At 40.8% G+C, this 20913-nt stretch overlaps 1 protein-coding gene across 2 annotated transcripts; it reads right to left on the minus strand.

Annotated features, from left to right (window-relative positions):
- Positions 1–543: 543 nt before the first annotated feature.
- On the minus strand, positions 544–9130 carry GJD4 (gap junction protein delta 4). 2 transcript variants are annotated; one of them, XM_058833658.1, is made up of 3 exons: positions 8629–9130; positions 7482–7617; positions 544–4751 (listed from the first exon to the last, which is right to left on the minus strand). In XM_058833658.1, exons 2-3 carry the CDS (start codon positions 7543–7545, stop codon positions 3565–3567), a joined length of 1251 nt encoding a protein of 416 aa, XP_058689641.1. In that variant the 5' UTR covers positions 7546–7617; positions 8629–9130; the 3' UTR covers positions 544–3564. The 2 variants fall into 2 exon arrangements, with proteins under 2 accessions (XP_058689641.1, XP_058689642.1); XM_058833659.1 differs by lacking the exon at positions 8629–9130 and having other exon boundaries at positions 7482–7984.
- Positions 9131–20913: the final 11783 nt, after the last annotated feature.

The raw sequence follows: 20913 nt of genomic DNA on the forward strand, positions 1-20913 counted from the left end.
AGTGACCCAACCTAAAAAGTGCAACAAGAGAATAAAGTGATTATAAGAGACGGAAACTTGGGTTCTAAACTAGTTCGGCTTTTATTTTGGTATTTAAAAATATATTACAAAACAAAACAAAACAAAAAAGACATTCAAAATTTGTTTAGAGAAAAATTTTAATCTATTTTAGTTAGAGGTAACAAAATTGTTTTTTTTCTTTCAATCATGTTCATGCCGCAGAAACTTCCAGTGATGCTTGATTTTGCTGCATAGAAAACATGAAAATTCTGTGTCTCCAACAGCCTACTAGATACTTATTTAGCAAGAGAAGTGCTGTTGAAGTGCAATTGAAAACAACATTTTTAAGACATTTTATAATTTTCCAATAATTTTTTTTTCTTACATGAAAACTATTTTATCATAGATTTTTCTTATCAGTTCCAACTCTTATATCCAGGGAGCTTCATTCCTTCCTGTATAGTCTCAGTACCACATGAGACTGGATAATATATATATATATATATATATATATATATATATATATATATATATTTTGTATTGTTCCATAAAGCCACCTCAGGGTGCAAGTGACACCCACACTCTGAGCACAAGATGAAGCTCCTTGAGGGAAGTTTTAGGAGTACTGTGCTTTCATCCCATCTTTGAAATGCTTTTCTGAAGCAGATGGGTTAAGAAATTATTTAAAGACACATAGATAAACATAATAAGAAGCTTTGGAACATTTTTCTGAGTATGTAATAATTTCTGGAAGGACTTACAAAACCAATACATGAGTTTAAAAGGCTAAATTTTTGTTCTGACAGCAGAAAGCCTTGCTGCATCTTTGCTTCTCATCTATCAGCTCCTTTCTCACTCCGAGACATCTGGACAAGTCTAGAGCATCTCCACATGCAGTGATATTGAATACAAGGAAAAATCAGAGGTGATCTTCTTTGTTTTTTTTAATCAGATCTTTTTTTTGTTATTTTCTCCTCCACACTGTGGATGTCCCTCCCAACCATCACTTTTAATTTCTTTGAGCTCTGGAAGTTCACAATAGTTCAAAGTCTCTGCAGACTAAGGAAGACATCCACTAATTTCACTTTCCATTTCAAACACAAACAGGATCTTTCCAACTTGAAATGAGACTCTTCAGTCATTAAAAGATGTCTAACCAGAGACAAAAAACCCAAACTGTGTCCAGCCAAAATGCATTTATTATTTTTCCTATCCTATTTATATCTCATGCTGTGGGATGTATGCAATAGACTGAATCCACATTTGTGCCTTGCATTCCTTCTCACATCTGAGAAGATGTGATGAATCATAAAAGGTTTCATTGTTGCAATGTTTTGTCATGGCGTGTGTAATCAGCACAGACCCCATTAGAGGTTTTGGAGGATGAAAAGTTTAAATATTTAATGCTTTTCTGCCTATGATAAGTTAAATAATTAATGCTGCTTCTACCCTGGAAATGACAAATCACACAACAAGCATGCACAATAAAAGAAACAAACAGGGGTAATAGAGAGGAAAACCTTGCTTAGAAGGGAGTAATTAAAAATGCCTGTAGCCTACCTCAGGATCCCAAGGTACTTTGCTCCTGACCTCAAGAGCAGTTCTGTCTCTCTATTAAGCCACCTAATTTTGGGGGAATGCAGAAGAGAAGGGATAATTGTGAGTCTTTACCTTACACATGTGAGAAATAATACACAGGAGTGATGAGCCTAACAGTCTTGAAGACTTTTTCACCCACAGGAGAGAAAAGGAAGAATGTGAAATCTGTTGTCCCTTCATGTCCTGCACATGGAAGCCAGCCCTTGAGTTATTACAGAAACTTGTTACATGGCAGCCCAGGAGCAAGATCTGTGTCTGGTCTAAACAGCATTGTAGCTGCTGTAGCGCCAAGTAGTATCTGCAAATACCAGCTCTTGACACCCTCTGAATAATTTGTTTTATAAGACACTACCACCAGCACATTTCTCTGGGTACATGCTCCTCCACATCCACTCCCACTGATGATCTGCAGGTATGTGTAACCTTCAACCCCCACTGACTTGCAGCTAAAAGATAATTTATCTCACGCACTGCCGTGCTGTAGCGCTGGACCACGCTTATGCAAATGCAACAGAATTAACACTGAAGGAAAGCACAAAGCACAACTGTAATAAAATCTTCTGTGATTCACTCAATCTAGACATGTTTTCAAATTAGTAGCATTATAAGTCTGTCAGACAAAGAGGGCGAGCACTTTGATATAGGCATTGCCACTATATCCTTCTTTCAGGGTGGAATCCATTTTCCCTAAACCCAGGTCTGAGATAATCACACTGTGGGAGAAATAGGTATATCTAGAAAGTGACTCACCTTTAGAGACCCCTAAAACAGGTCAGGTGACTCATTCCCACCTCCTGAAATTGAGAGCCCAGTGTGACTATTTAAGGCTGAGAAGTAACACCCTGTAGATGTGTCAGTGCAGCCAGAGCATGGGCATTGCTGCTCAGTCCCTGCTGCTGGAGCACTCCCTGACACCCTTCTGGCTCACACCTCCTTGTTGTCTCCTGAGAAATTCTCAAGCAGAGGATCATGCCCAACAGCTAATGTGGATGCAGCCACTCTGTTTTGGAGGTTCTTGTAGTTCATAGAATGGTTTAGGCTGGAAGGAACATTAAAGATAATTTAGTTCCAAAGCCCCTGCCTATGGCAGGGGCGCTTTCCATGAAACCAGATTGCTCAAAGCTCCATCCAACCTGGCCTTGAACACCCAGGGGAGGGACATTCAGGACATCCACAGCTCCTCTGGGCAAACGCTTCCACTGCCTCACCACCATCAAGTAAAAAAAAAATTCCTTGCATCTAATCTAAACCTACCCTACTTCAGTTTGAAGCAATTCCTCCTTGTCCTTTCACTACATGCCCTTGTAAAAAGTTCCTCTCTGGCTTTCCTTTAGGCCCCTCTAGGTACTGGAAGTTGTTATATTTGAATATATCGGGTGTGGTCAGACTGCACCTGGCATCAGTGTCAGAGAAAGTGCCCTGGCACTGCAAGCTGGGAGAGGTATTGCCTTCAAGCAATAAGATCCAGGGGTTTTAACATATTAACACTTTGCCACAAAACAAGTTTTTTATTCTATTCACCGTCTAGTGTTCTTGAATATCCTGTCTCAGAGTGGGCTTTGAGAATTTACTATGAGGAGACAAATGAGGCTTCTGACAGTAGACAACAAATCTTTGCTAAACTCAATCTTTTGCAATAAAACTAGGTTAGAGTAAACAAGTGTTCACACATACTCCTGGAAAACCAGGTCAGTCACATCAGTGACAGTCCACAGCCTTTTAAAACCATCTACATGCAGAAAAACATAAAGATGTCACATGTTCTAAAGAACATGTCCCTTAATGTAATACCCATCACCCTCTTATCCAAAGATTTTCTTCTTTTCTAATGGAGGTACACAGCACAGTAGAGTGTCTCTGCAGCATAGCCACAGCCAAGGGATGCAGCTGGAACTCCCTGAAGCCTCTTCAGTGATGCAATGATTTTTTCCTGTCAAGGTCACAGCGTAGTGCTCACTCTGGCTTCTATACCCATTCTGACTTTTTTGACCTCAGGCAGCTAGTGCTGCTATAATTTGACTGTGCATCAGGGTTTTTTAGCTCAGCTGAAGGGTAGAATCCTAAAAGCTTGCTCTGAACAGCAGAGGAAGAAACTCCAAGGGGAGACTGGATCCGAGGTCTCAAAGCCAGGGCAGTATCTTTAATGAAGTCTTGCTGAGCTCTGGGTCTCACTTGGCTGCAGGGAGTTCCTTGGTGGTCACTGGCACACAAGAGTTCTTCAGTGCTCTGTTGCTTAACAGCAAGGTCCCCTGATACACAGCACTTATTGCTGCTGCTGCTGAGGTCAGTGCTGGCACTTTGCTGAGGGACACCTTCAGGATGAAGAACAGCCTCTTCTTCCTCTTCAGAGAGAAGCAAGCAGGAGCCATCACTGGTCTGACAGCTATTTGCTACTGGGCCATCCCCATTTTGAGGTGGAGAAGAGCTGCTGTGCTGGACTGGGGGAGGATGTAGCATGCACTCCTTCTCTGTGCAGAGGTTTGCCAGCAGCTTGTTCTTTTGGTTTCTTGCTGTCATTCTCCGGAGAGCACAGATGAGATCTGCAAGGCTGAGCAGGAAGGACAGACTGCTGACCCCCCAGATGAAAATCATCATGATGGATTTCTCGGTGGGCCGGGAGATATAACAATCAACAGTGCTTGTGCAAGGCGAGTGGTAGCATGAAAAGCGGTCAGGAACAAAAAATCCAAAAAGAAAGTATTGCACAGCTGCAAAGGCAACCTCAAGTAGGGTCCTAATAAAAAGATGAATGGTATATGCCCCTGAAAAATTAAGGACACTTAGGTTGTCTGCACCACAATCTACTCTACTGACAACTGCACTTCTACAGATCTCCTTCACGTCTTTGGCGCTTGATAAACCCTTGTTCCTCTTGCACTCATCCACCAGACAGTGCATTCTTACCATGTACATAGCTACCTTGTGCAAAACATAAATGCTGAATGCAGCATAAGGCAGCAGGATAGACACGGTCTGAATGAGCCAGAACCTAAAGTGAGATACGGGAGAGAACAAGTCATAGCAAACGTTGGAGCATCCTGGTTGCAGGGTGTTGCAGACAAAGCGCTCCTGCTCATCTTGGTAGAGGGGGTAGCCTGCCAACACCACCACTGCCATTCGCAGCAGAATTACCAACATCAGCCAGATCTTCCCTACAAGAGAAGGAAAGGTAAGAAAAAAGAGTCAGAGCCTGAGAAGAAAGGTAGGTCAAGCAGTGATTCTATACATGAGTCATTTGAAGAAATAGTCTCCCTTCTTATTAGCTCCATTTGTTGGGGTTTTTTTTGGAACTGGGACTGAAAATTCAGTGAAAATGTGTAGTTGACATATTCCATAATCTTCATCTAAACTCAACAATGTAGGAGTTAAACACACAATAAGCCATGCCAGCTGAAACATAATAAAAACACTCTGATAAAAAGAGAACAAAACTGACTAAAGAATCCTGTTTCACTTACATTTTTTCCTTGTTATTGGATTCCTGCACCTGAATTTTGTCCTATTTCAATAATACAGATCAGGTAACACAGTATGAGACTCATCTAGACAGAAAAGATTGCTCCATGACATAGTATTTGTTCTTGGTCTTTGTTCTGTGACACTGTATGAAAAGTTTACTTTGGCCAACAAAATCTCTTCAGGTATGTCTAGAATGGTATTTACTAGCAAGCTATTAATTAGTTATTATTTTTATTATTAGCAAACTTATTCAAAGTGTTCTACAAATATACATTTGTGTGTGCAAATGTGCACCCCATTTCTCTCTGTTGCTTCTTTGGTTGCCCCATCTTGGCCATGATTTCCAACCTTCATTCACCCCAGTGAGAAGCTTTTCTCCACTCAGACCTAAAGGTCCCTTCTATCGAACCATTCTATGATTCCATGAAAGTCTAAAATCTTTTTCTGGGCAGGATGGGAAGGCTTAAAGATACACCATTCTGTTGTCAAAAGTTAAAAATTCATTCTGTACAAACACACATTCAACATCTGAAGTTAAGTTTAGCATTTGAATTTCTCATGTTTTGTTTTGAATCCCATCACTAATTCCCTATAAAGTTTTGAAAAAGTAATCTAATTTAATAATCCCTTACAAGAAAAGAGGAAAAAAAACTGCTTAAAAACAAAAAGAGGGGGGAAAAAATAACATAAAAGAATTAGAAGATTAGTTCTGTTTTAAAGAATAGTTAAGACAGGAATTATAAACAGAGGCAGAGAAACAGCAAGACACAGGGACTAAAGAGAAGTATATTATACAGAATTAATGGATGAGAAATGTACTGAAAGCTCAAGTCCTTAATAGTGAATGCACATCTCATATGCACACAAGGTTTTGTGTGCAATCTGTGAAATAGCACCAATAAACGCTTTTTAAAAATCCAGATTAAAAGCACTTTTCTATAAACCATACAATTATTTATGGGTGTTGACTTGGAGAATTTTATTCTGTATTTCCCATAAAGCTGTTTCTCAGTAGCTGGTGTGAATTTAAAATATTCAAATATTTCCACAGCATCATGTGATACCTAATATTGTACTAAGCATACAGTTCAAGTGCCCTCTAAACATTTGTGGCCAGTAGACTGATTATGGGCTAGAACAGTAAAACTGCACTCTGTAGTGGAAAAATGTGAAGAATATGTGAGGTTTATGAGACATCATCAGAGAAACTGCTGCTCCTGGCAAAATAATATATTATCCAGCCATAAAAAATTGAGGCCTTTCATTTTATCTTTAATCACCTGAGCTGTAGTGGTGGTTTTGCTGTGTTTCCAGCTTCCTGTGTTTGCAGGCTTACTCACTTTTTGATAGTGTGGGTCAATAGGAAACACTAGCTCTACAAAATCTATCATCTTTAGCAAACCATGTTTCATCCTTCAGCAGCAGTTTTTTCCCTGCGAGGACCTCAAAGTGTTTGACGCTCATTAGTTAATTAGGCTCAAAATACTACATGCTATTTCACTATCAATTTTTAATTAGAACATGTACAATAGGGAGCACTGCTTAAGAAAAATCAATGGCTCCTTAGGAAGCAGTTTAGTGTGACATACATTTGAGAGATAACCCCTGCATGCATCCCCATCCCTAAAGACCCAATCTTGATTAAACATACAAGAACAAGCCTCTCCAGCAACCCTGCTGGGGCTCAGCTGGATGCTCCCTGCAGTGCACAGCATAAACTACAGCAACTGCTGCAGGCAAAGAGTCTTTAAAGGGCCCTTGAAAGTTTTTCTGTGGCTCACACTTTGTTCAAAGTAGCCCATGAAAGAGGAACAGAATCTTATTTAAATAATAGGGGGAGAAAAATAAACAGCAGTTACCTAAGGAAAAGACATTGGCATTTTGCTTTGGTTTGTTTGGGGTTTTTTGTTGTTGTTTTTTTTAATGCAAGTGATGCATATTTGTTTACAAAAATAAGGAATGAAAAGCAATAATTAACCACAATGGTAGCAACCACAAACTTTTTCCTGTAAAAGAGAGTGGGTCTTCTGTCCTCTTTAACTTTTTAATTTGTTACTAAAGCTATTGCATACATTCTACCATTCACTTTATGTGGTATAAGTTCAGCATTACTTCTGTGCGTTTTTACCATGATCCCTTCCTCCAGCTGGCAGGAAGCCCTGTGATCAAGAAGACCCAAATCTGAAAACCTTGCCAGAATATTTTATGCAATGTTCAGGAAAAACCTATCACAGAGAGAGAAGTAATCTGTTTAACAAGAAAATAAATACATTAACCTCTTCTATCAGGGATCACGAAAACAATTTACTGTACAGATCCCAGAGCCATAGCCTGAAATGAAAGTTGATTATCAGTAGGGCACTTGGGTGGCTTCAGGATATGAAGCAGCAAAAGAAAGAAGAGAGCTCTTTTAAAGTACTTACCTACAATAGTCACATTATAGTTGAGTGTGACTATCAAAAATCCCAGTGAGTCCCAGTGTTCCATGTTTCAACAGGCTCAAAGCAGTTCCAGCTCCTGATGTCCTAACAGTTTTGTCATTTCCAAAGAAGATTAGACCTAGACAGGGAAAAAAGGGGGTAAAACAAGGGAAGAAAAAATAAAAGAGGAAGGAATTTTTGCTAACGGTCATGGACAGAAATCAGGAACTCAGCCAAAAGAATGTGTTGAAGGATTATTTTGATGATTTGAACAGGACTGTTAGTTTTGAATGTAGATCTTCTTCAGGCTTTAACACGTTGTCTTGCAGAAGCTCTAGCTTGTCAGATCCAATTGCTCCTACCTCAGTGTGGATCCTCTGTCCAGGCAACTGCAAGTGGACAAACAACAACAGGAGGGATCTCTGCCATTGTAGACTATTCTTACCCTCCGGGGCCATAGCAGCCTCCTGGCATTGCTGAGATACTTCAGTGGTGAAAGACAGGGAGAGGAGAAAAAATAGCTTAGACTTGGAAATAACAGAGACCTCTCTGTCTCCCCACAAGAATTGCAGATGAATAAGAGAAGGAAAGGGGATAGAAAAGGATGATCATCCCTGTGTTTGAAAGGCAACTTCAGTTCAGGTCACTGGAAGCTATCCCATTGAAATTTCCCAAATTCACTTAGCTTCTAAATCAAAATCTCCTTGACAGAGCACCATGGCCCTGTCAATCACAGCCAGACCAAACTCTCCTCTGTGTGCTGAGCCAGCCAGCAGGCTGAGCCTCCCTGCAGGCAAGATGAAAATCAGGGAAGCTTTAAAAAATAAAAATCTTAAGGGTGGGGCTGGTTTTCAAGATGCCACAGGTCACTTATTTTTAATTTATATCAATCCTCTCAGCTGAAACCACTTGGTACTTCACTCAATCTGCTTGGAGATGACTCAAAAGATCTTAAGGGTGATTGACCAGCAATCTGACACCCAGCAGCCCCTCAGCAGTGGTGGAGGGAGCTCCCACTTGGAGCAGAATGCCTGTGGGGTCAGTGCTCCTTGTCCTGGACATCATGTCACTCTGCTGTACCCCAGGAAAACGCAGGGGTGAAAATAACACTCAGCTTTTCATTCTTTGCCTCATTTTTCACCCAGGTTACCTCAGGGAAAATAGTCTTCCAGCATCTTCCACCCACTGTCCAGCCAGTTCTGGGATGCTGCTCTGTCCTTTTTAATCTGTGCTGTGGCGAGGACAAACATAATGTGAAAACTTAGTCAGGAAATAGTAACAATCACTAGAAAAGCAGGTGAAGGAGTCTGTGTGTGATACAGCAAGGGAGAAAAGTGATTTCCTGACACCTGTGGGGTGCCAACAGCCCAGGCACAGGCTGGGCACTGCAGCCCTGCTTGTGTGCTTCAACACACGACTGCTCTGGAGAAGCAAGGGGAGCTCAGAAGGAGCTGCAGGGAGATACTCCATGAATTAGGGGCACTGCAGCTGGGCTGAGCTTTATGACTGATCACATCTTACCTGGGTAAAAGGTAAAACTAATAGTTTCATAAAGTAAAATATATTTGCACAAAGACTTTCTCCCCAGCTCTCTGATCACAGGCTTTGCAATGCCCTGGCAGAACACACTGAGAGTCCTCTCTGTAGTAAGCACCATCCTAAGGAAAGCATAAAAGTGGGGTTTGAAAAGATGGCCCTTCAAAACCTGTTTAAGAAGATTTTTAATTGCAGTAGTAAATGTGGAAATGTTATTGGTTTCAGAATCGATTTATGTAAAATATTTGCCAAACTTTCATTTCTTCTTTTACCAAGTTCTATTTATGATTTGTCATGATGGTTTTAACTTCACTTACACACACACACACACACACACACACACATTTTCTTTTTCTTTTTTTTTCAACCACAGATATGTGTGTGTGTGAGAAGTAAGGGAAGTGAGGAAAGTTGGAGAAAGTCAATAGAAAAAAGATCCAAATGGCCAAGACATTAATTATGCTGAGATATGGAGATATTCCTGGTTAAACACCCTTTGTCAAAAATAAAGTCAGGAATGCCAAGATGGTGGCAGGACATGAATGCTCAGCAGCTGCATCCACACAATAGGCTATAAATTGTCTCTGTCAATATTGTCAGTTAAAATATCCTTGCTTGTCGTTGCTGTGAGACCTCTACCATTTGTGTAAGAGGGATAACAGCTAGGAATTTAAGCCCCCAGACTGTTGCCTGAGGAACTATACCAGGCAACAACATCTGATCCCACAGCATGGATGCACTGAGATAGGATGGACCATTTTTTTCTAAAAGAAAGCAGTCACCCCCAGAGTCATGGTGCAGCTTAGCTTGAACTATATTTTCTCTTTTTCAGACAACTTTAGCTTTTTTTAATTTTAGCTTTTCTAGACAGCTCATATCTCACTTGAATCCAGAGCTTCTCCTTTCTGTAGTGTGTCCTCTTCCCAAGCCTCTGTCATCGATCCAGGTCAGGCTTCAGTCTGTGGTGGTTGTTATAAAGTGTTTGGTCTCCCCAGAACCACTGGCTTTAGTTCCGTCACCTCTTGGCTCAGCACCATCTCTCAGACCACAGTTCCCATCTGAAGATTTTCCACATCATAGCTGAAGATATTCACCATACAATCCCCTTCGTATCTTATTTATCTTTAGCTGTTCCCTGTATTCCCTGACACCCTGTAAGGACTGTAAAGAAATAGGGAGAGCAGTATGGCAGACATGGGTGTAGCAGCAGCAGGAGCCAGCTCTGCAGGGCCACCAGCTGGTTTGGCACCATTTCCCACACCAGAGGATGGGCACCACAGCCCCACCACTCCACACACGCTCCAGCTCTAGAATCCCACAAACAACTCTTCCCAACCTAAATCTGTGAACTTGCACTGCATTCTAGTGAAAAAGAGAGATAGGTACAAAAACCTGACATGGTATTGGGTAAAGTTAAACTTTGAAACCCAGCAGTACCTCAGGACATCTGATTTTAGGAAGGGCCCTAAAAGACACTGGAAAGCTTTCAGAGATAAACAATGAAACATAAGAAGACACAATTAAATCTATTTTAAAATTCACAACTGCTGTCCACATTTATAACCCCTTACCATAGGTCTAGGGCTTGGTCCTGTAAAAATTCACAGATGTGACTCCAGCACTGTGAGAGACCCACTGAAACATTTTGAACTAGTGGAACTGCATCTCACTGCAGTGTGAGCCTGTGCCACATCCCCAGGCTTAGAGGGTTACTTCACACAGAGCAAAGACACTTCAGCTAGTCCTTGGCTCAGAATGACATCCAGAGGTAAGGCAGTCTTAGCTTGGAGCCACTTCAGGATCAAATCTGTCACCTGAATGGTGCCACAATCTACATCACACATCAAAAAAGCTCTCCGAAAATAAAGGTATTCCTCTGGCATAGCAAATCCCAAACCCATCTGCCTTACCCAGCCAAGACCTACACTAACGACACCAAAGTGAAGTGAGAGATACTAAGGGAGACTGCACCCTACACAGTACCTGCCAATGAATCCTTCTACCAATTTAATTAATGTTAAGGCAAAATAGGCCAGCAAAGCATCTTCCTTAATAGACAAAAGGATCTGTGATTTCAGTCCAGGTCCTTTGGCATATCATAATCTAAGAAAAAACACAGATGCATATCTAATATTTTAAAGTCTAATTTAAAAATCTATTTAGAATTTTTCTAGTTAGCAAAAGTTATGTATTAGTGACAAATCTTGCAGTAAATCTAGCTCTTCTGAAGGTGATTTTTAAATGGAGGGCCAGGAGAATCTATTTAGAAGGGACAGTAAGCATTAAAAGGCAATTTATCTTGATGACCTTATTTTAAAATTTGTGAAATACAGCAGAAGGGGGAGAGAAAGTAACAAGCTGGGCATGAAGGGCAATAGCAAAGTAGTAGGAGAAGCTGTCCAGAACAAACACTATTTTTAAGACATATGTGCTACACACACACACACACACACACACACACACATGCGGATCTTCACAGCACACACACAGCCAAGGAGCCAGCACAGCACAGAAACCCTTTGCTTTACACAGGCACATGCAGCGCTGCACACTTTGCATTCCCTGGGACCTCTGTCCTGCTGCCACTCTGGTGTTGCTGCAGGGAAATACTTTTGAAAGCAGCTTGTGCCCAGAACAGCCATCACAGCTATTCAGACAGGAGAGGGCAAGGCAATCACAGCTCCAGCTTTTGGGCTACAGAGCCTACACACACTGAGGTAGGAGTGCAGTGAATGTTTTCCATCATGAACTGTTCTGTGGGGAGCTTAAACAATGTGCTCCTGTTCCCCACTGTTCAGCCTCTAACTCATCAGTCCCCAGAAGCTGCAGAGTTGAGTGCAAGGAAAGGAAACTTCCAGCAAACGCGCCTCACTCTTCCCCATCTCCTCCTGCCTTCCATTCCCAGGGAGGAGATGCACGCACACACGCTCAAATGTACATAAATGCCAATGCATGTGTGTCTGAAACAGCCCAGAAGGACACCCAGAAGAGTGAAGTTCAGCTCATTTTTAACTGCTCATACTGACTGACTTCCGCACCAGCTCGGTCCTCTTGGATGCCTCAGCCTGGTGCCTCAGTGCCTCGCACGTGTTGTGTTGTCTCACTGTTCCTCTCCTAATTTAGAAAACCTAAAAAAAGACTGTGTTTTACTGCATACTCTTAAGGATTTAGACCATTCTCCCACATTGTCTCAACAAGGGCCCTTTATTCTAAAAGTCTGAATATTTAGAAAAGTCAAATTTCTAAAGGGAACCTGCTTCTAAGAGGGTGACAAATGGAAAAAGCAGCCCTTCTTCAGACTGGTTCAGCAACTTCACAGCTGCTCAACCAAGAATTTTGAACACTTCAAGGCAGATATGAAGGAAAATGAAGTAATGGAAAATATATTCTCATTCAGGAGCTCAGGGCCAATTTCTGCAAAAGTATTTAACTTACTAAGTAGTAAAAATACAAAGTGAGTCTACTGGATTTTCAAAAGCATACTATTAGTATCTGCTTAACTCCCACTGAAATAGGTAGCTACATGAGCACATGACATTATTACTGAAATTTGCTCTGCTGTATCTCAAAAAAAAAAAATCTTGTATAAGAGAGATTCCAGCTCTTTTCAAAATTCTGCACATAACATTTGACACTGAATTTTACACTTACCTTTCTTCACAGTGCCAAATACAAAACTGAAGGTTTGGAATGCTTAAGGATCATGTATTTTATGAGGAACCAGGTGATTTCATGTTTCATTACTGCTCAACCAAGGAGCTCTTCCCTCAAGCAGGTCCACACCTAGCAATGGTCAGGCAGGCAAAAAGCATGGTGACCTGATATAATGGAAATTGTTTCAATATGAAAAAGGCCTTAGGTAATTGGAAAAGAGATTTCATAATAAACAGAAGATGACAAGAAAATCTTTGGGTCACCGTGTTTTAAATTTAATACTTTGTTTCTAGGTATGAATATTGCTAGAGCAGTGGAGGACGAATATCCCTGTTTGCACAACAAACATGCACAACAAAAGAGGCTACTGTGTTGGTTCTGGATTTCAGTAAACAAATCTGTCATCTTAGATTTAACATACAGGCAGCCACTGTGGATTTAAAATAAGAGTTCTTTACACCTTCTTGTATTTCACGGCTGATCATTTTAAGAAACAAACCCTATACTGTTGTCTCTGTTACTGAACACTGACACTGCTTTTTCTTTCACCTTGGACAGATGCACTGTAACAATGTGGTCATTAAACCAAGCACAGGGGAAAAGGCTAAATGAAAGAAGGAAGCTGAAAAGAGAAATGGTATTTTCTCCCCTCTAATTCACATACAACTTAAACTTCAGGAACCACTGCAGACAGCATCAACTGTGGATATCTTCTCACATGTGAAGAAATGTAATTTTCAAGCCAAATTCATTCCTATGCGGAAGACAGAAAGTACATTCTATTAAATCTCATCTGTGTCTGGAAAATATGGCTTTAAATAAATAAAAGCTGTATCCTGTGCATAACAAAATCCTTATTCAGAAGAGTACTTCTATCTAAAAAAAATGTGTACATCTATCATACTGTTTTATAATGAGAAATTTTGATCTTCAGCTGTGTTTAATGAACTATGAAGGGGAAAATCTAATATTCCTCATAGTTGCTACTCCCAGCTTACTAGACAAAAGAATTATTTGATTTCTTGCATTGATATCAGGATGTACAACTTAAGTATGTACATCTGGCCATTTAAAGATAACACAAAATTGAGTTTTTGCACCTCACCTTTATGAGATGCACATCACCTTATGGTTTTATAAGATTTATTTTGACCTTAAACTGCTTATAGTCTGTGTACTTAAGTTTTGTGTGGTCTTGTAAAAAGTCATTTAAACAAAACTCAGATAGGTTAACCTCCACAACATTAGGAAAAATTACCCCTAATTTTTATTTCAGGATTTGAATTTGCCCTCCACCCCAAACTTTGCTTCTCAATACAGTCCTACCATGCCAGTTGCCTACAGTTTCCATGGTTTCTGCTTTGTTTTCTTCCAGGAGCCATTTTTAATACTCATTGCTAATGAACTCAACACATACTGGGCAGTACACAAGGAATTCCCTCATTAAACTGCAATAGTATTCACATTCTATGCATTCCATCAACCAGGATTGTTTGATTTAAAGAGAAAAGCATCATAAAATTCAGCTTGATGTCTCAGTCCTTAGTAGAATTAATAGTTCAATACACAACTCTCATTCATTCCTTTGAAAATTTTTACCACAACATCAAAAGGGAAACATGGATCCTGAAGGATTTATTCTGATGTTTTAGAGAGCAAAGGAAAACAGGAATGATCGAGAGTGGATTTCCCCACAGGACCCATCCCCAAGGCAAGCTGGGAACACACAGCTCTGCTCCCTACCCTGGAGCAGCTCCCAGTGCTGTCCAGAGGCAAAGAAATCCCCACAATGGATAAATGCACTGGAAACGTCCTACTGGGGTCAAAGCAGAGAGCAGTAAGATTCTGCTAGGAAGGTAACCCACAGCAGAAATGGGGAAGAACACCAATTCAGGTCCTGTTTGTTTTAAAATGATAGTCTGACAGTCTATTTTCCATGAAAGAACAGGAATTACTGATTATGCTCCATTTACTTACCTTGCACAGCAATTCAGCCTCTCTGTTCACTGTGCCCAGCACAAACACAGAATAAACCATCTCCCATTTCTACACTTGCTCTCCTCAAGCTTTCTTCCAAAGGTAGTTCCCCCTCAGAACTGAGCAATATCTCCAAGCTTTGCCTCAGCAAAACCTTTTACCTGGATGAAGCGATTATTTTGTCACTCCAAGATATTGCATAGCCTCCTCTGAAAATTCTTTCAGTACCAGTAACAGAAATTAAATTTTATTACTACGGCAAGGCACAAACACAGCACAAAAAGACAAAACAGGGCCATTAGCTCAACCTTTCTGCCTCCTCTGCATTATGACAGATACTTTGCCATTTCAATCTAATCTACAAAATTGTTACCAATTACTGTGATCCTGACACAATTAAAAATTGAATTAGTTCTTTTAACTGGTGTAGTGGGTTGAGCGTTGGCAAACCCGACAACTGGCCCCCAGATATTTATGGATATATTCCCTTGTGACCTGTATTGTGCCTCTTAACTGCTGTTACCATTTCAGTTTCTCCTCTTTTTTCCCCCACATTTTTTACATTTTGCTGCTTTCTCTTTTGACTGCCTTCACTTCCCTTCCTGGGGAAAAAAAATATACAGGCCATCCAAGAACTCTTAGGAAACACCTCAAAGAACAGTTGTTTAAGTGCATTAACCCACAAAATTTGCCAATGATGTTTTCATTTCTGGGGAATCAATCCAATAAATCACCAAACAACATCATGGTATATGATAAACCTGCATTCCTGAAAAAAATCGTATTCTTTTATGTACACAACAAAGGAAGTTATGTCGTATTTACATGTGTATAAGATGACTGACCTTTCTTTCAATGGCCACATTCATTTATATGCAAAAATACAGACTTTAGAAGGTCTTACATCTTTGCAATTTAGTGTTTCAGGACATTTTTAAACTTCATTCCCCCACAGTAATAATGTGGTTTCTCACATAGAAAGAATCAGGAAGACAAAGTTTTTTACTTTAATGTTACAGCTACTCATGTATGGACTAATTCTCCCTCTAGAGCTTTGTGGCAGAATCCCTCAAATCCCTATTTCTGATCTGCAGGGATTCCTGTCCCAGGTTGTGATGCTCAGACAGGCAAAAGTAATTTTCAGTTCAAGTAATGTGGCCCCCTACCGTTCCTTCCTGCCTTCAGCAATTCTATGATTCATCCCTCAGGTTTAGAGGGTTCAATTCATCTAATGTTGATAAAGTAACCCAAAGTCCCTCAGGTGAGCTCGGTATTTCAGCTCTGCCTCCACTCTCAGGGCAGGTGTAACACAAGTGTAAATGACGAGACTTCCATCTTGCCTGGCCACTCATTTAATGCACAAACCTCACTAAATACACAGCTAAAGCATGTCCAGATAAACCAAAGGTGAGGCTGGAAGGGACCTTGAGCAGCCTGGTCTAGTGGAAGGTGTCCCTGCCCATGGCAGGGGGTTGGAGTGAGATGATCTGTAAGGTTTCCTTCTGACCCAGACCATTCTGTGATGCCTAGCAGTTATCTGTGTAGTCTAACACCAACAGAGGCATTGCTGCTAATGCAAATGCCATGCATTGGAGCAGGGAGCAGGCCCAGCTAGGTGTGATTAAAACTGCCAGGAGCTCTGTCCAGCAGGCAGATCCCGAGACACCAGCACAGCCCACGGTGTACAGCACAGGAGGCCAGGCAAGATGCAGACACTGATGCATGAGATCCATGCAGGGAAAAAGAGCTGCAAATCTGTGTTAGGAGAGAGATGCACTGGGGCTGCCCATTCATACAGACCAAATTTCACACAATGGTGTCCCATACATATACACTTGATAACACAAATCAGTGCAGACCCACTGCAGAATCTGATCCTTTCAATGCCCAGGGTGGCTGCTCAGGCTTGTGGCTGCAAGGATGAGGGTAAGGAACTTGTGGGGTGGGAAGCCTAAGTTCCTCACCTACGTCCTCAGTCTGGTGCTAACTTGGCTTAAGGGCACTCTTCCACTGCCCCAAGAGATCCTGTTCCCCCACCCTCCTGTATCACCCACCATTTCATATTGCATTTCAGCCTGATTTCCCTGGGAATGCAACCTCAAGGTTGATGGGGTTGGGGCTTTCTATTCAAATCCTGAGAAATCCTGCATTCAGGAGAATACAAGACATTCAGCAACAGATGCTGAAACTGTTTCTGGGGACACTTTATTAAGAAAAGCTGAGGGAGACAGACACTAGAGTCTGCTCAAATTTTGTTTTCTAATTGTTAGAAATCAAAGCTACAGTTTTCTTTTGTTCTCTGCAGCCCCAATCCTCTGAAGCTCTCAGTTTATACTGAAAGTATTAGAAATTCATGAAATTTCTTACAAATATTGGAAAATGGGTAAAAGTTCATTGTTCATGCAACAGGATGACAGGGACAGGGAAAAAAACTGCAATCCAGTATCACTGAATTTACCTATTCTTAGTAAGTCACAGATAAATGCATTCCTCGGGGGGCAAACAACAGGTTCAAATGACATTTTAAATAATTGCTTTTTCTATTAGCAACTGCCATAGAAATTCCTTATCTAATGCAATTAAAACCAAAAATAAATGCTCACATGCATACTCATATTGAGTTGTCAAGGAAAAGCTCAAGTCTGAAAATATAAAAAAATCTGAAATGGAAAAATCAAGATGCTGATTTGCTATACATTTCAGAGAAAACTTAAAACTGCTTGTCCTGGTTCCTTTTTCTAAGAGAAAACTATTTTAGAAAAGGTTAAGGGAAAATGTCACAGCTGGGAATCAGATATCTGAGCACACAGTTTCAGCTAACACATGGTTCAGCTATTTGCACACTTTAAGGGGCAGAACAACTTTGTTCTGCCACATGCCAGCAAAACAGAGCAGAACAAAAAAGCCTTTCTGATGCACCACAATGACAGGCCACCACAAAAAAGCAACCATTTCATAGTCTAGACTTCTCCCAGGTCAGAAACACTGACAATGTTCTCACTGAGATTCATGATTAAATGGGGAAGCAGAAGAATCAGGCCAGTCCTTTGATCACTGAAGCTCAGTGCCAGGGTGACATGACCACAATTTCTCTAGATGAAGTCACTACTGTCGCTCTATGCTTTGTAGTATTTATTTCTGTTCAGCTGAAGGAACCATTGATCCAAAGCCTTAAATCAGGCAGATCTGGAAGATCACCTTAACCAACAGCATTCAAAATTATCAAGATACACCCAACTATTTTCCTAGGTTACAAGAATTATTCCTCTAGTTTCAGAGGACAGAATAGGTGCCCTATAAAGCACTGACAGGGAACACACTCAGACTGTCGACTCAATCCTATGGCAGAGTGTACGGTATTTACCTATTGGCACTAATAAGTTAAATATTTAATGTTAAAAATGTTGGTGAATTTACACATTTAAACCATTCTTACTTATGTGCAAAGCAACAATGTAAGTTGGAAGATAATTTTCCATCTATGTTCAAAACTCTGCTGTTCAAAACTACTGTAACTACAAAGGACTTGGGGTTGGGCTGGTTTTACTGGGGGATGGGGGGTGGGAGATTGTTCTCTGCAATTCTTCTCACCTTCCCAAGCTGTGACTTCAGAAGTGGGACTGACACGTTCTGAGAGTTGTCACAAGCAGGAGACTCTACTTAATGTTCATACTGATGAGGCCCCACAGCAGCACCAGGTTAACTCCTGCAACTTTTGTACTTAACAGAAACTCTTACTACTTTTAAAACTTGTTTTTTGGTAAAGTCCCTTCAAGTATTACTGACTATATTCTAATACTTAACGATGTGTACTAAGCTCTTGCCTACACAGGATGATTTTTACTGGAAGGCCACAAAAGGAAAAGGATGTTGTTATGGAAGTAAGGTGACCACCAATATTTCCAAACACTGAAACTGTGTACCAATATCAAGATAGTTCTGCTATTCTAATGCTTGATGTTCAAGATTATTTGGTGTATGTATTTTACATGTTCTTCTGTACCATTTTGCTCAGTACAGCCTGGTCTTCCGTCTCCCCAGATCTATGGCAAAATAATCTATGTATCCTGTCCCACTGAATAATCCCTTAGACTCTTTGCCCAAGAGATTTAACACCATCACTCAAAGTATCATCAATGCCTTTTGGTATTGACAGCACAGAAGGTACAAATACATTTCCCTATCTTGATTTCCTGGATTATTTTTAAAATCTAGACACTTAATTGTGCCTCATAGCTTTTCTAGCACACCAATCCCCATCTCTTTGGACTCTCCTTTTTCTACAGCAAAATGCCTCACTTGCCTGAAATATGTGACCGCAGGATGATCTGAATTGTTTAAATATAAGGTAGCAAGGGTATCACAGCTGCAGTTCCCAAGATACTGTTTCCACCGAGAATAATTTATATAAACATCTAAAATACAGGGTCATGAAAACCCAGAGCAAGTGAAGCAAGAAAACCTACAGCTAAGAGAAGAATTAGCTCTGTACTTAAGTGTGATGTGGAATCTCTTACATGAAGGTGATGTCTTATTCTAATGCCTGTTTAGAGAAGCCTTCATGTCACATGAGTAAGTCTTTGTCTGCTTTTTGAGGATTCACTTCACTGCCAGTGAATTCAAGGGGGCGGCAGTGCTAGTTCCAGAGATTTTCCAGCTTCTAAGTTTTACTGCATTATTTAGTTTTACTGCTGTCATGGGGTGGCTTTACCTTTAAGATAGCTTTGGGATCTAAGGAAGTGAAGCTGCTGGTGGCTGATGGGAGTCTTTCCTCCTGACCAATTATCAGTCATTTCTAAGAATTGACAGCAGTTTTGACCATTAAAAAGTGAAGTCAACCTGTGAACACCTCCTTAATATGTAAAGTCAGAGCACTCTTGTTCTCTTTGTTTCCTGGCTGTGAAAGGTAACAGAGCTCCGGCTGGCCTCCCGTTCCCTGCCCAGGCCATGCGGCCCGGGCTGGGGCTGGGCTGGGCCCAGCGGCTCCCGGCCGGGAGATGGGGCCTGCGGGGCTTGTCCCGGGCTCTGGCCGGGCCAGGCCGGTCCCTGGCTCGGCTGCAGTTTTTGCTGTGACTGAATTCACCAGAGACTGCCGAGTAAAGAAAGGAAAAAAAGCTCTGGACCTGCGGCAGGCTGAGACAGCGACCACACTCTCCAGAGCAGCCATGAAGAATCTTCTATCGCAGACAACTCCAGCTGCTGCTCCAGCAGAGATCACAGAACCATCTACAAAAGCCTGGGCAAGATTTTAACCCTTTCATTACCCAGATGAGACTTGCAGATTAATCCTTTTATCCAGAGAGAGAAAAAGAGAGTAATCAACATGTAAAGAGACTTTATAAACTATCAGAGACAGTAAAGAAAAGAAGCTTCAGAAAAGGTAGAGAATAAGGAGATGCTTTATAAGCTGAAATATTTTTCTGTTAAAGCTATGGAGATGGACAATAAGGTCCTGAAAAAACTTTAATTCATGACAGAGTATATAGGGAGGAATGGAGTGTTCGAAGTTTGGATTTTGAGCAAAAAGTGGAGTAATTGTGATACAGTGAGGTGCTGGAACAGAGTGAGGTGAAGATTTGAGGCCGCTTGAGGCAATGAGAAAACTGTTTCCAGGAAAGCTCACAGAGACAGATGAAGAAGACTTCTGCCTTTGAATAACTCATCCTTAAAATGACATCCCTAGACTCATGGCCCATACACACCTCAGAGTGATGTGAAATGGGAGGAGTGGGCTCTGATGACAGGATTTCTGGGCAGCTGGCATCAGGAAAATAGAAAACTATAACAGAAATAGTTTTCTTGTGAGAAACTCCATAGATTAGCAGAAGGAGACTTCTGTTTCTCTACAAAGACTGATGAAAAGACTGTAGCAGGAACTGGGACTGTTTTAACCACCAAAGTTCTAAAGTTTTTGTCTTTATGTTGTCACGTGTACAAAGAAATGGTCAAGTAGTGGGGGATAAAAGAGTATTCTGGAAGTTTATTCTGGTGTTTTTTTATTCTTGTAGTTTTGTTAACAAACTTTCTTTATTCCTTTTAACTTTTAAGCCTGTTTTGCTCTTGCTCTAATCCATATCTCACAGCAAGAAATAAGTAATTTTTTAGTTACTGCTTTAAAACCACGACAACTGCATTAGTTAGTTTCACTGCATAATTACCACAGCACCCCTATCTGTCAGAGGTGCAAGGAAAAAAAACCTGAAATTAAATCAGGTACATTTAGTAAATCATGTAAGTACATTGGGAAATGGTATTTTACAAAATACAA

The sequence above is a fragment of the Poecile atricapillus genome, chromosome 2 (assembly GCF_030490865.1).
Source record: "Poecile atricapillus isolate bPoeAtr1 chromosome 2, bPoeAtr1.hap1, whole genome shotgun sequence".
In the NCBI taxonomy this organism is placed as follows: domain Eukaryota; kingdom Metazoa; phylum Chordata; class Aves; order Passeriformes; family Paridae; genus Poecile; species Poecile atricapillus.

Bases quoted from the DNA above. Each gene is read 5' to 3' on its own strand.
- GJD4 (XM_058833658.1), bottom strand. From the start codon at position 7,545: ATGGAACACTGGGACTCACTGGGATTTTTGATAGTCACACTCAACTAT. The intron at 4,752-7,481 runs GTAAGTACTTTA...CTTCTCTTGTAG, and splicing joins CTATAATGTGACTATTGTAG to GGAAGATCTGGCTGATGTTG.